At 45.5% G+C, this 15,317-nt stretch overlaps 1 protein-coding gene across 8 annotated transcripts in view; it reads right to left on the bottom strand.

The window, feature by feature from the left end:
- LOC104929451 (EBF transcription factor 3) overlaps window positions 1-15,317 on the bottom strand; it is a 67,507-nt gene that overhangs the window by 18,441 nt on the left and 33,749 nt on the right. For 2 of the 8 annotated variants that reach the window (XM_019255063.2, XM_010743978.3), the window contains exons 7-10: window positions 8,549-8,630; window positions 6,317-6,458; window positions 1,469-1,602; window positions 1,173-1,299 (exon numbers count right to left, since the gene is read on the bottom strand). In XM_019255063.2, coding sequence (XP_019110608.1) covers window positions 1,173-1,299; window positions 1,469-1,602; window positions 6,317-6,458; window positions 8,549-8,630 — 485 coding nt within the window. The remainder of the gene's footprint in view (window positions 1-1,172; window positions 1,300-1,468; window positions 1,603-6,316; window positions 6,459-8,548; window positions 8,631-15,317) is intronic. The other 6 variants (XM_019255067.2, XM_019255064.2, XM_019255065.2 and 3 more) reach the window with 3 other exon arrangements.

Raw genomic sequence — 15,317 nt, 5'->3', positions numbered from 1 at the left:
AGTAACACATGTACACACAGACACACACACTGGCGCGCACACACATTTTCTCCCACTCGCTCGCTCTCGCGCTCACAAAAAAAACAGACACACATACACTTACGCAGCCACACTACACTCCTGTTTCATTATCCTGGTGCCTTGTTGGCCTCTGCTCCGCTCCTGCTAGGGAGGTTAAATGCAGGAGAGCTGGGCCAGACTGCACGGTTGGAGGAGAAGGGGACGGATGGCTGGGGGTGGTAGCGGTGGTGGTGGTGGTGGTTTGGGGAGCTAGAGAGAGAGAGGGAGGGAGGGAGGGTTGGGGGGGTACTTGATGAGAAACAGCTGCCCCAGGATGGAGGGGTCTGGATGGGGGGTTTTGGAGGGGAGGGTGGAGCGGCCCCCACTTTGCAATTCTGCTGTGCTCAAGGCCAGGGCTGTGCTGGAGGCCTGGGGGTGCTGGGGGAAGTGAGAGTGCTTTGACGCACCCCCGTTTCATTCTGCCCATCAGAGTTAGAACAGACAGAGGCTTCCAGGTCAGACAGGCTCTGACCCCGACAACCTCTGTCTCCTCACCAATGATGACAGATAAGACCACCACTTCCTTCTGTTAGCCAAGATAATCAGATCCCTTACTTATAGTGTGACACACACACCCTTTCCCTCTCTCTCTCTCTCACACACACATCCCTCTCGTGTCTCTTTGCTCACTTTCTCTCCTATGAATTCATATTGAGACACACATGAGAATAACTTCAGACGCACTCATGCACTTAACCTGGATATTGCGTTTCTAATCTGATTCATAAAAAATGAAACCACATTTTGCCTTACAAAATCAGCAAATTAGCAGAAAGCATGATCCGTCTCACAACAGGGCAGATAAAGAGAATTGGCAGAATGAGTTATCCTGACAGCTTGAGTTTAACACAGCTTGGCAGCGCCCTTGTATGATGGCAGGTCAGAGGGGGATCGAGTTGCACTTGTAGGTACTGCTTCAACCTTTTCGCTAGCAGTGCAGATCTCACACATTTTAACATTCAGCAAGCAGGGCCCTGGTTAGTTCATTATTAGCTCCTGGACTTGGGGCTGAGGACTCCATCCAGACAGAAGGAGGAGAGGGAGGGAGCGTGGAGGCACAGGAGAAGCCTGGAGAAAGAGAAGGAGGGAGGAAGAGAAGGTTTTTGACTCACCAGTATAGACAAATCTCCCAGGGGCACCTTTGCAGAACTGCTTGGACTTGTAGGACAGCGTGACTTCCACAACACCGGGGATGTGCCGAGGTGGAGTCTGGACGCGGATGGCGTGAGGAGTTATCAGCTGTATAACAGAGGACAGGGAAAGCAATAATGAGCTCTGTGCAGTAACAAACTAAGTAGTCTGGACTGTTAACAGTACTGGCTAGAAAGTTTTAAGTAGAATAGATTTTTCTAAATAAAACCAGCTGAAATACTAACACTTAAACTGCAATAAAAAAATACCACCATACCTCACTCCATACGAGCATGGTGCCGAACACGACTTGTAGGCCATCGAAGAAGTTGTCTCCTATGATGATGACAGTGGCTCCTCCAGTGGTCCATCCCTCACTGGGGCTGATAGCCTTGATGCATGGGGTGGCTGCTTATCCAAGACAAAGAGAAGAGCAAATTCAGCACCTAAGCTTCAACACTCGGGCCCATGTCTCTTTCTACAAAGACACATCACTGCATCACCTCTACGTTCAGACCTCCATGTCTTTCTCACAAAGACATATCATGGAAATTGCCCCTGGAAAAAAAAAAATGATGGATTTGTCCTTTAAGGCATGAGAATCAAAATCATTTATCAGCGCGCTGGAGTGGTGTAGTTAAGCAGACCCTTCAAATGGTCCACTTCACAAAGGCTAAACGCCGGGCTCGCCAGGAAAATGATTTGATGGAGCAAATTATGTGTCAGGGCAAATGTAGCTATCAGAATTGATTAAGCATGCACCCCGCATGTACAGTAAAATTTCAAAGTTGAACACATCTTAAATGAGTCAAGAATACAGGCTGTTAAAGTGGAAATGACAAGCTAAAGCTTTGCTGGTTCATGTTATTTCATTACCTTTGTTCTGCATATGTAGTACAGTGCAGGCTGCCCACACTGAGTGTAGTTTCAGGTTTCATAACGTGAAATGCACTCATGAATTATTCAGATTGGGTTTCTTCCCCCCCGCCCCCCCTTTCTTTTTGTGATCGATTCAATCCATTTCATATTGTTTATTACAATGCTTTTCATCTGGCATGACTTCTGCTACGTAGCTCTGCCATTCATCAACAGTCCGGGTTGTTATTATAATCTAATTTGAGTGATCTGGTGCCTCACATTCACTGTCATTTGATGCATTACCTTAATATGGTGTTCAGCACAACACCGTGTTTACAACAGAAATAGCATGACAGCTAGCCATAAAATAGCAATATCAAATTTAATCTATTTCCATCAATATCTTTTAATACACTATGAATTGTGCATGTTTTCCCTGCTACTCAAATGTTGGCAACTATTTCAGCAAGTTCCTTTTTTTTTCCTTTACAAGCTCACTTCTAAACCTCTATTATCCTTTCCATCCAGTAAGTAAATCACAGTTGGCCATTGTTGTATGGATCACCTCAGACAAGACATCTCCCTTTGTTTGCCTTGCTGTTGGGTCTGTTCAGGTCATGTTTGCTCTCTCTCCCTGCCCATAAAGTGCACACACACACATTGGTACTACAGGGAATCTGACTTTAACAGGCGCTGTTGACTTCATGCTAATCACCTCGTACAGATTTTCATTTGTGAGGCCTGGAGGAGTGACATTTGCTTTCCTTAATTGCGAAGCGGAGCGTCTGAAAGAGGACCAACCCTCTATGGGCATGCTGGGCCCCCTCTAAGGGCCTGACCTTCATCAGTGCGGACGATTACAGCAAATAATTCACCCTTCAAAATTACTGTAAACAAATTGACTTTGGGGATGAGAGAGAAGGGAAGGGGGGGGGGGTGGCGGCAGGAAGGAGGAGGAGGCAAAAAGAGGGCCTGATGGTGACGATGACTGTTGGGGGGCAGCTGCAGCCTGAAACCTACGACAGGCATACACAATCACGCACAACCGTACACGCACACACACACACACACACAGACGCACCACCTCGGAAATCCCTGTGCCCCCTCCCACACACAGAAGGACCCATGGAGAGGCAGCGACTGAGGCCCTAAGCCGTCCACCCTTCTGCCTCGAAATTTGCATATGTCTCAATGCACAGACAGAGAGGGGAGCATGTGCTGAATGGGGACCGTGGCGAAGTGGATTACACAGTCAGCGCAGGCGATCTGATGACAGACACGCACAATGCCCCCTCAGCAGATGATAGGCATCATGAGGAGTGGACGGATGAGGATGCAAAGAGCCGGCCTGGCGGTCTGAGTGTTGCATCACTAAGTCTTTGCAAACTTTGGGCTACTGTAGAGGAAAATCACTCGATTTGAATTCATATGTTATGTCCTGTTTTTTTTGCGGGGGGGTTGTTTTTGCTGAATTGTTACCCTATCTGTTTTGTTTGTACGTTTAAATTTCTTTCAAGATCCACTTTGCTGTGAAATGACCCTAGGCAGCCGATCTGTGATCCAGCCTAATCTTATTCCTCTCTGGTGAGGGTTAGCCGTAGAGGACGTCAAAACTGATCCGAGATCTGAGCAGAGGAGGTCCCAGCTCTAGTATTGTGACACTCAAACAGGTCTGATGTGGCCCCGCGAAGCCGTCCTTTGTTCTGCCTGCTGAAATGTGTTGTAATTGTGCTGTGGGATGTCCAGATGGTCGGTTGATAGTGCAGCTGATGGGATTATACCTTTTACCTCTCCCTGGGCCATCTGTTCCCTTTGACTCTCTCTCCCTCTTTTTCTCTCTCTCCCTCAGTCTCTCCCTCACTCTCAACCTCTCTCTCTCTCGTTCTCTCCTTCTTCTCCTTTCCTCCTCTCCTTTTCCCCCCTTCCATCTTTTCTTCCTCTCTTTCTTCCTCTTAGGCCCAGCAGTCTGGATTCACTTGTCTTTATTGCATAAACCCTAACAGCATTACAGCCACTTGGCATGCAAATGAGGCAGGCGCTGCAGGCTCTATGCTGAGTCTCCTATATTGTCTGGGGCTCTATAATGGTGGAACTGAGCTAAGGAACGTGTGTGTGTGTGTGTGTCAGAGAGAGAGAGACACAGTCTGTGTGTGTCGGTGCTGTGCTGTTCGTGTGTGTGTGTGTTTGCGGGGGGTTGGGGGGTGACGCCGTGTGTGAAAGACTCGGCTATTTGTGAGCATGTTTATGCACCTTTGAGCCTGAATCTATACATGTTTGAGTGACAGGCAGCCACAAAGCACATTCGTGTCTGAATGCATAATATGCTTGTTGTGTGACAGTACACACAAGTGAACAAAAATGTCACATGGTGAGATTCAGTCTGTCATCCACAGGCTATCCCGTCTCTGCGCCAATAGGGGGCAGCACCTCTTGATCAATGGTAGCCCGGTACAAGTGCAGTGTGAGCTTCAGAGGAAGGATGCCTCTCTGTTTCAGCCGCATATCTGAGGCTTCGCGCCCAGTGAACTGGCGAGGAAGAATGTGTTGCTAATTTAAAGCACGCTGGTCTGTCTGCCTGCTTGTTGTCAAAGCACTATGGAGGACATGGCTGGAATTACATTTTATGGCCTCCTTTTCTCACGTGTCACATCTCTGTTTGTTAAAGGTGACTCAAACAAAGCGAGTAGCCCTTGTTGATGCATGTTAAATTAGTTTGTTATGGAAACTGAGCCTGGGTGGGAGGGAGGAGAAAAAAAAATCTCAACTTGTGAGAGCAACACGCTGTCGAGCAGAGGGAAGGTGTATTAAAGTTATTAGACAAAGACATGTTCAACTGGGCGGTTGACAATAGCATCTTTTCTTGCTTTACGGGGCGTCACTCTGCTGCTTTGAAGAGTGTGGTGAAGAGAGGAAGAAAAGGATGGGTTGGGGTAACCTGTAAAGAACACAAACACACACACGCGTGTGCATAGACACACACACACACACACACACACACACACAAAACACATGGGGTCCCATGGGAGCAGGGGAACATGGAGGCGAGGGCTCAACCTCTTTAATTGCTCCCCTCATTAAGAAACTGGTTGCTAGGCGATCCACACCTATCGTGTCATAAACGTGAAACACACAAACAGAACGTCAGCGAACATAATGACTTTGGTGCTCCGGGCAGGACTTTAATTATTTGATTTTGTTCTCCAGTAGAGGAGTCATTAATAAAGACAAAAACAAATAGATTAGCTTTTTCCCCCACTAGGACTAGAGAGCACCAAGATATATTAATTGTCTAGTCTTTTTTTTTTTTTTTTTTTTTTTTATTATTAGTCGTTGTTGTATTAAACATTACATTTGCTTTTGGTGATAGAACCATTAATGCCCATTAATGTGTAGAGAAGCTTGTTTTAGTCAGTGGTGTATATAAACTGTTTGCCCAGCCATAATTGGCTCTTGAAATCTGAAGATAAGCAATTTGCACAATTGGCCCATGTCAGTTCTCTCCTTTTTTTTTTTTTCTCCTTCCTTACAATCTTTCAGCTGCGTGTGCTCCCATCTGCGAGTGGAGGCCACGAGGGTCATAAGGTTATGTTTAGTGCATTTTACTTTTTGGATTTCCCATGGTTTGGTGGTCCTTCTTTTCTCTCTTTTGGCTGAGCAGGCAATCAGTCTATCATATGGAATCAGTTGGAAGAAAAACAGTAAGTTCTGTTTTTCTCATAGGCCACCCCCCCCACCTCACCCTCCCCTCCTCTCCACACACACACACACACACACACACCATCAACCCACCCTTCCTCCCCCCTTCCTTTCTCTCTCTCTCTCTTTCTCCTTCCACCCCCTGTTTCAGCTCTCTCACAGCTAAATCTGCAGAACCCAATGGCAGGAAATTGACCTCACAGCCAAATTCTTAAGCAATTTGATCATGTTTCACATAGGCTTTTAGGACAAATGTAGGTGCATTAGGAGACTGGAAGTAGTATGACATTTTAAAAAAAATCATGACTTTGTCTGCATTATTGTATTGAAACGATAAAATACACTAAACGACGCATACTACTTCCAGTCCAGGCACAGCGATAGGAATGCGAGAGGCAAAAAGCAACTTGAAAAAATAAAAAATAAAAATGAAAGTGATGGAGGAACAAAAGAGTCTAAAGAACTAGAAGCAACTAGGTGTGTGACTTGTAGAACGGATGTGTGAAAAAAAAACTATGAGGGAAAAAAAAAAAGGAGCGTAGCAAATTATAAGATGTAAAAATGTGCCTACCATTCTCCAGATAAGGAGGCGTACCTTCTGAAGGGTCGAGTCTGCGAGCCCTTCGCCCATGCTTGGAATTGTTGTGTACGAACATGTTGTCGGAAACAGCCAAGACATGGCCGTCCACATTGACGGTCGTCGATACGACAACCTGCAACAGGAGTGAAGTTGAAACATGAAATTTAAGTAACAGAGATATAACTTTACAGACATTCTCACATGCATGCTTTAGAAATTCAGGTACATGCCTTCATGCAATTGATTACTGTTATCAAACCTCTTGATGTGGTTGTTCTCTTTGGACATATCACGTTACCCTGCTTCACAGCCATTTTGCTTTTTAGTGTCTTGCATTTGTGTGCAGCTAATTGACTTTTCAATCACTAAAATACCATTTCCATTTACCCACTCTACCAACTGTCATCATAGCCAAAGCTCAGAATTATTGATCAGCTTGTCCATCTATTTGATGATGGAAGGGCCTCCCTTTTAAAATATTACTGGAGTCATTAGCAACTGAACCGTACTCCATCCTTTCACTCAACAAACATTTTACTAGGATCAGATTCCAAGCCACACTCCATATTTCATAATGCTTATTTTTGTTGTTGTTTTTTTGGCTACCACATCTCCAAACAGTGAGCCGCATGTGAATGGCCAAAGTGTTTCTGAGCCGGAAACAGAGAGCCCCTCTCAGGTTTGCTTCGCCGGTGAGTGACCTCGGTGTAGCAGTGGAATTTAGGGGGGCGCTTTTTTTGGTTGGTTTGGGAAAGGGTGGGGGTGTAAGGGGAGGAGGGGAGAGAAGGGGAAGTGAAAGAGCTCCATTCTTGTGAGCAGGTTCAGAGCTGGGCCAAGCTGAGGATGATGGATTGGGCCCTCTCTGGCCTCCAGCTGGTTTTTGGGGGTAATAAGTGGAGTGGAAGGCATGCAGAATACACAACTTTGGCCAGAAAAACACCTATGGTGGAGCATCTGGGAAATCTATTTAGGGCAAAATGGCATACTAACTGTTGGACTGAAGACTAGGGATGATCATCAGCAAGGGGAAAATTTAAAAAATCTTGTTGTTTTAGACTCGATGTAAGCGATTTAGTTTCACACAAAAAAAAGAGCGATGCTACAACTTTCTTCTTTCTTGCATTCTTTTTGACACACAGGAGTGAGAGGTGAAACCCCCTTGGTGGCTGTCATGCATCAGTCCACATTCACCCTAAGGGAAGATTTGAAGAGGCAGGGGAGGTCTGATGGTGGTGACATCAGGAGGGGACACCCTGTCTTGTCTGTTTCATGTCTGGGCTTCCTCCTGGAGGATGCTGGCTTGTGTGTCTATCACAGAACAGTGCTGTCAGTGACGGACGCCCTCCTGTAGTTTGTTGCTATCCTGATAGAGCAAATCACACTAAACTCTCACTCTCTCACCTTGACCTAGTGGGCTGCTTGTGGTGAAAATGTCTAGGTAGGATGGATGGATGGCTGGATAAATGGATCAGCAAGAGGGAGGGGGGGGTCAATAATTTCAACGCTCAACTACCTGACACATTAGAAGTGAGAGGGTTAAAGGAGCAGTAAAAATGCTCAACGGTCATGTCCTTTTAGTGTAAATCGCAGCATTTTGTCAGCCCGCAATAATGATGGTTTTCAGATGGCTTAAAATGGTTTTCATTGGTTATACAGAGACCTGCATATGCGTGAGTTTAAGTGTATGCATATGTGGATAAGAATGAGAGAGGGATGTAGAGAAAGCAAATATATGCACTCATAGCGTGCATGGGAATACATCCATATGCGCGCGTGTGTGTGAGTGCATGCTTGCGCATATGTGCGTATAAGAAGGTATGCGTTTCCGCTGCCAGACAGATCCTGAGTTAACACTGTTGTTACATGTGGTTGGATCGTCCTCCCCTCTGCGCCGAGGCTCAGAAAGCTGTCAGGAACACAATTGATGGCACTCTTAAATCCTATATCCTTATTTGTGTCAGATGGTATTCCCTAATAAATATTCTGTCCAGAGCACACAGGACACAGGATCCCCCTCTCTCTCTTTTTCCCTTGTTTTTGCCTCCTTCAGTGCCAATAATAGAATTGTATTCATATGCGAATGTGTGTCGACGTGCAGCGTAGCTGTGCATTTGCACACCTGTGTGTGTGTCCGCAAAGAGATACAGAGAGAGAGAGAGAGGGGGACAGACAGCGAGAGACAGGGACAGAAATAGACAGAGCATATGTGTGAAATAGATTCACCTGGAATCTGCGCATGTCTCGTGGATTCCCTGCATTCTTCAGACAGTTCTGATTGCACTTGAGAAAGAACTTTAGGAAGAATCTGAAAGAGAGCACAAGACAAAAAGCGAACAACTATTAATTATCACATCTTTTAAATTTAAATTACAGAATGAGAAAGTTGTGGAATATTTAAGCGAGAAACATCAAAATCCATTCATCTGATCCATTCACACAGACACCTCAAAATCCAAGAGCGTCAACCTCTTTGTCATCTCATCGCCTCACCTGAGTTCATGGGTCTTTCCCAACACCCATCTGCCACTAACATACAGGAAGTCACTTGATATTCCACCCACCTCTTTAATCCCAGGACACCCCCTGTGCAATTAAAGTTCTCCTGTTCAATAGGGAAGCAAATGAGGCCCACCTGTGACCAGGTCTTGTTTGAAGAGCATCAGGGATAAAGGACCTAACAAGGTGAGAGCGCGCCACAAAACTTATAGTCCTGTCAGGCAATTAGGCGGACACTCCTGGGACCACCGTATGCCACACACACACAGACACACAAGCATAACGCATACACACACCCATGCACTTGTGGGTGGGTGAGGCAATTATGCCACAAATTACAACCTGGCTAATCGTCTCTGAACAAATGTCACGTCTGAGTGAGATCTGGGCTTGGTTATTTTGTAAGCTGCCTTCCTCTCATACTTTTTCTCAGGTCGCGCAGAATTTGTTGATAAAGCCTCGTACTGAGAGCCGAATATCTGATCTGATCTGGCCTCGCAGACATAAAATAGTTAAAAAAGAGAGAAAGATTAACAACAGGGCCAATAAGAAAAATCGTCTCAGATGTAGCCTATTGTATAAAAATCTTACACCACCACCCAGAATAAACAATGAAATTGACTTGTTTGTGTAAATTCTCCCCACAGAATCATGACTGATTGTGCTTTTGCTTTCTCCGATTCATTATAAATACCGTGCCGTGATATTTATTTTTCATCACATTGCACTAGCATTACTATATGCAATAGTGTGGTTTCCATTGTAACACTACCTTGGCTCACAGAATCACAGCGGCTCATTGGATTACCATAGATTGCACCATAGATTGCATGGCCATTTCATTCAGCTAAATACAGTGGCTTGTGTGGCCTGCGAGGACGCTTTCACAACACTTAAGACTTCTCGTTCGCCCAGTGGGATCCTGGCCAGGCCATAAATCAGAGTCTGAAATGACCCTTCTAACCCTGGCCACATTAACACATGCACTGGTCATTTAGAAGCGTTCTTCGATAGACTCCTATACCTTGTGCTTCACTGAGGGCCCAGGAGGGAGAGGAGAGGTGAGAAAATATTTTCACTCCACATCCAAGGAGCTTTGGCTCGGACATCAATAAAAGACGTTTTAACCCATGCCAGAATGCTGATTGCCTGTCGGTGTGTGGTGAGGCCATAAAAAACCTGACTTGTCATTAGTGCATTTCGCTTGATTGTGTTCACTGTGTTTTCGGGTTGCATCTGTTGGCTGATCATCAAAATGACCATTATGTACTCTAATTCCCTGACCCTGTTTTTATTTCCCCAAAGAGTCATAATGTAGAGCAGCAGACATCTGCGGAAAGCAGACCTGAAATACGACTTTTATTTGTCTGTCGCCTCTCATACAGATTGGGTAAGGCCGCGGTGTGTGTTTGTGGGTACGTGCGCGTCCGTCTACACCCGTATATGTGTGTGTGCAAGCATGTGCGCGCACATGCATCGCCCGTTGGTAGATAATTTATGTCGGCGCGAGAGATAGAATACATTTCCTAGGCAATGCATTGACTTCATAAAAGAAACACATTACTTTCAGAGTTAGTCTTGTCTGCTTTCTTGGATACTTTAGTGCTTTTACATACTGTTCCTGCTACAGCAAAAGCAAAAGTTAAGAAACAATAAACACAAGAAATTGAGTGCCCACGCTATCATAAAGTAGCTCCTTTATGTTTACTGTTATGAAGGCAATTAAGCACAATTTCTCTGCTAAAAAGATAAGCTTAATTTTCATAGTCCACAGCAGTGGCAGTGCTATAGCATCCATTACATTTGAGTTGGTTAAGATTCTCCATGAGCACAGTGCAAATTGGTCCTTGGTGAAAAGGAGAGCAATTAAGACAAGGCCCCTCTCTCTCTCTTTTACTTCTTAAATATCTACAGAAGTTTGTGCTGGTGTTTTGGCACGCACGGAGACAAAAGGAGGTTGTTTAATTGTTTTTTAATGGGATATCAAGTCGTCGCTGCCATTAGATGTTGGCAATGGAGGGCAAAGGGGGATAGAGAGAAAGAATGAACTGCAATTAGGTTTGATTAAAGCTATCCTTCTCAATAATCAGCTGTTCTGACAGGACAGGGGGACCCTGGTGGCCGCTGAGATGGAGGAAGGTGTTGAGTGATATTAAGGCCAATGAAGGGGATATTAACATGGCTAATTAAAGCTCTTCCAAAGCCGGGCGAGGAGGCTCTCAGTGGACCGCACTGGATGAAATAATCGGCCAAGGCAGCTATCAGTTGGAGGAGAGAGAGAGAGAGAGAAAAAGGGAGTGCGGGAAGGGGTGGGGTGTAGTCCATCTGAGGGAAGGGGGGAGTAGAGGGAGGGATAGTGGGAGGCGTAAAGGAAAACTATGAAGTGTGAAGAAAGACAAAGAGGAAGACATCGACAGGCATATAGAGAAAGACTTCCAGGGAAGCCGCGGAAGCTCATTTTGACATCAACCCTCTCTGTCTGCATGCCCCAAGTCTGCCAGTATAACTAAGACCTGACATCAGCTTTTATCTCCGACAGCTAGTCATACAGGTCCACAAATCAACGTTAAAACAATCCTGTTCATGCCTTGGTGTAAAGGCAATTAATACGATTCTCCTGTAGTACCTCCATGCTCGCCCACTGCCGAAGCTACTAATCATGCCATAATGATTTCTCTCCCTCTGGTCAAAGGGGAAATAGATTGTCTCTTTAGTAATGCAGCAGGCTCGGCGCCTTCCACTCCCTGGCTTCACAGACCCGGTAATTGAGGAGAAAAAGGCCGACTTTGGCACTTTGACTGATTTGAGGGCTGCTAGACCCTCTTATCTTTACTCTGATCATTTTAGGCTGACACTCAAAGGAAGACCCATCGCCCTAATTCTAGCTCACCCTCTCCCATCATCAAACAGAGAGGGGAATAGGAAAAAAAAAAAAGAAGAAGAAGAAGAAGAAGGGAGAGGGAGAAAAAAACAAACAGACGAGGTGAGGAAGGCCTTCTCTCTCACTCAAATGGCCAACTTAATTGCAGGGTTGATGTCAGTCATGCATAAATGTCCGGCTCTTTGATTTGAGTGAAGAGGGCAAATAAGGATAATGTTGTATTATTAAGAAGGCTTCATCGACAGCAGGAGCTCGCTCTGCCGTCGATTTCATTTATATTTTTTGTGCATGTCTTTTCCAGATTTATAGTATTTTTAATGAATTTCAAGTTAAGGCTGAGCCGTTTGAAATTATTTCTTAAATCACATACATGAAAGTAGGTTTTTTTTTTTCTTCAATAGTACACCTTGTTCTTATTGTACAAAAGAGCCTCCCCGTATTTGTTTAGGCCGTTACACAATACACTGACAGATGGCCACAGTATCTGTAGGAGTCAGGTATTGACAACTCTAAGCTCCTGATTGGTGCCCCGGCACTAATGACTAGCATGCAGTGTCCACAGCCGGCAGCCATGACAGTGAGGTCATCCGTTGCAGGGTGGTGAGTATCGATCACCACCCAGCTCCAGCCCATCAGGCCCCAGCTGCCTCCCAGACTCAATGGGCCCCTGTTACAGGAGCCCTGTAAGAAACGGCTCCCAACACCAGACTACAATCTGCTGACACCAGATCTCTACGCTGAGATAGTAGTACACGGGTCAATAGCGTATCGGATTTCCAAAACGCCAGGGTCTTAATGTCAAGCCTCCTGCCTTGCCTACCTACTGCTCCAGTTATTAGGCACTCCACTGAACTGCATTCAGATCCCTGTTGTGACAAGGCGGAGCAGGTAAAACGAGAAATAGAGACACTTATAGATCTTAATCTTCCCGAGCACTTATTTATGCAACTGAGTGGTCTTGGATATATGTGCCAGTTAAGTCCCTGGGAGGCCGCACCGAGCCGTGCGGCCATTTCTGTCGTATTCTGGTTCGCCGCTGTCTTCTCTCGTCAAGCAGAGCTGTTTTTCTCGCCTTAGCTGAAGTAAACCACAGCACATTAACAATATTTGCTCTACCCCTGTACAAGCGTCGAGGGACCAGACCCACAGATCCTATCACTTCTTTATCAGGGAACAAGTGCCTCACTATCCAACCTTATTGGGTTTGGGAGATTAACCCCTTCCACTCTCGAGCTATGCCCATCTCCTCCGAGAGCAGCAAGGCAGATGTCACTGTGATTATTATTGTTCGACATCAAATATCCCAACTACATGTCTCAGAGAATTTATTGCGTATTTCCAAGGCCTTTTTTTGTTTTTGTTTTTTATTTCTTGCTTTTTTTTCAGCTGCTATTGTCAGTTCATTTTGTTGTTTCATATTTCATATTTTTGCTAGCGGTGTGTGTGTGTTTGTGGGGGTGTCACAAATAATTTATGTGCTTCCTCCGCACCCTAAGATGTAGCCGTGTCCCTCCATTCATCCCTCTTTACCCTCTCCTCCACCATCCCCCTTTCTCTCTAATGGGCAGAGTGGCATTGACATTATTTCACTTGAGGATCCCTCACTCTGTCAATCCCTCTTCATTTACTCCATGGCTACAGGACTCATTATGGTATCTCTTCCTCCTTCTCTCTCTCTCTCTCTCGTACTCTCACTCATTCTCCTCACCTCCTGTCTCTTGCTCGCTCTCCAGCTCTCTCGCACACTCTCTCTCTCTCTCTCTCTCTCCGGACACTGTTAGTTTCTTACTTAAGAGAATCGCTCGTCTTCACAAATGGTTTCACGTCAAACCCACTCCTAGCAAGCCCCCACTGATTCCCTTCAGGCTTTGGCACAGGTTTACTGTAACAGATTAGACGAAGACTCGGAGCTCCTGCTAACTATCCATCACTTGCTAACAGTGGACTAAGGCTGTGTGCTTTATGCAGCTTTTAGCTCCAGCCCGCCACATACTGCATGTTTAGCCCCGAGCTTTCTCTCTGCCTCTCCCATCCCCTCACATCAAGATACTGTTGAGGCTGTGTACTGTTGCACGCTGCTCTTTGTTTTACTCTGAATGCGCCTTTTCTCTACCAGGACTTTGAACGCAATATAATAAGACACAAAACATAAATAATTCTGCGTTGTTGTGTCTTGCGCCGCTCTATTGTAAAAACAAATCAAACACTGGTTGCCGCTGTAGAGCCAACATCATCTACATCTGAACTGGAATTCATAAATATTATTGAATCATCACCGGCACCATAAAAAACGTATGCTGATGATCACTGATAATGACTATGACAGTCTCAAACGATGTCGGCTGTGAGGTTGTTGACATTATGAAAATAATCATTAAGAATGCATTTCTCAGGAATATTTACTCCGCTCACCAGCTGGACGGCAGCGAGGTATCTCCAGGTTATTTTTGCGCAGGAGGAGAAATATGGTGCTTTGATTACTGGTCAGCATTGGAGCTCGGGGCCTTGAGGAAATACCAGTCAGCACCTCCCTGCACTAGTGAGATGGAAGATAAGCATATGTTGGAGTAGCTGGCCTGGGTGAATAGTAGTATTTAGGGTGTTGGACGTGGGGATCTGGAAGGCCCCAGAGCCGGTCTACAATGAGAGCCATACAGCGCCGTCTCTCTCCTGTGGCACCTTGGAGTGATCAGACCCAGGCAGGGCGCAGAGGAACGCAGCTGTACAGGCAAGGCCAGCAGGGGGGCTTTGACCGTTTACCGACTGCCATGTTGAATCCAGCAGACCCGTGGGGGCTTATTTGCATTTGTGTGTGTGTGTGTGTGTGTGTGTGTGTGTTTCATATATATATAGAGTATATATATAGATATATATATATATATAGGTCGGTGAGTCAGTGGTTTTGCTGTCTGTCCATGCATGCTAAAATGAATCCGAGTGTATTTCTACATCATATTATTACTAATGTATAATACATACATCTAAAGTGGCTGTCAGGACTGGTCAGTCATCATAAAACATGAGGCAGTCGCTCTGACATCGCCGCCACATTAACGCGTCCTCAGAAAAAGAAGAAGAAGAAGAAGAAGAGGAGGAAAAAAAAACACCCACTGTGGACTGTCATGTAGGCAGAGGGGATAGAGACAGAAAGACAGAGAGCGGGTCGGTGCTTAAAGCTAACAGGTAACCTTTCTGTGCACCTAGGACAAAGGCAGGGGGAAAAAGAAAATGTCAAATTAAGAGAGGCCAGGCAGAGAGACGTGGCTGCCATATTTGTGTGAAAGCCCAGTGCTGTTGGCAGCAGAGATGGCTGCTTTCTGATTCATCTGGGGCCGTATGGCAAAGCTTTGTCAGTCTGTGCGAGGTATAAATAATTCAGGGTGAGAGATGGCAATTACAGGGCCCTGCACAACCAAAATGAATATTTTATAAGGACTAAAACTGCCCTGGAATGAATCACACACATGGAGTCACACACACATACACACACACACACACACACACACACAAGCATAAGTGAATGTGTGCACACACATACACGTAAGCACACATGCACCCAAACACACACACACAAAGGTAGCACATATGAACCCTTAGCATAGCTGTTGTATTGTT

The sequence above is a fragment of the Larimichthys crocea genome, chromosome III, assembly GCF_000972845.2.
Source record: "Larimichthys crocea isolate SSNF chromosome III, L_crocea_2.0, whole genome shotgun sequence".
In the NCBI taxonomy this organism is placed as follows: Eukaryota; Metazoa; Chordata; class Actinopteri; family Sciaenidae; genus Larimichthys; species Larimichthys crocea.
This window is presented reverse-complemented; position numbering and strand designations above follow the sequence as displayed.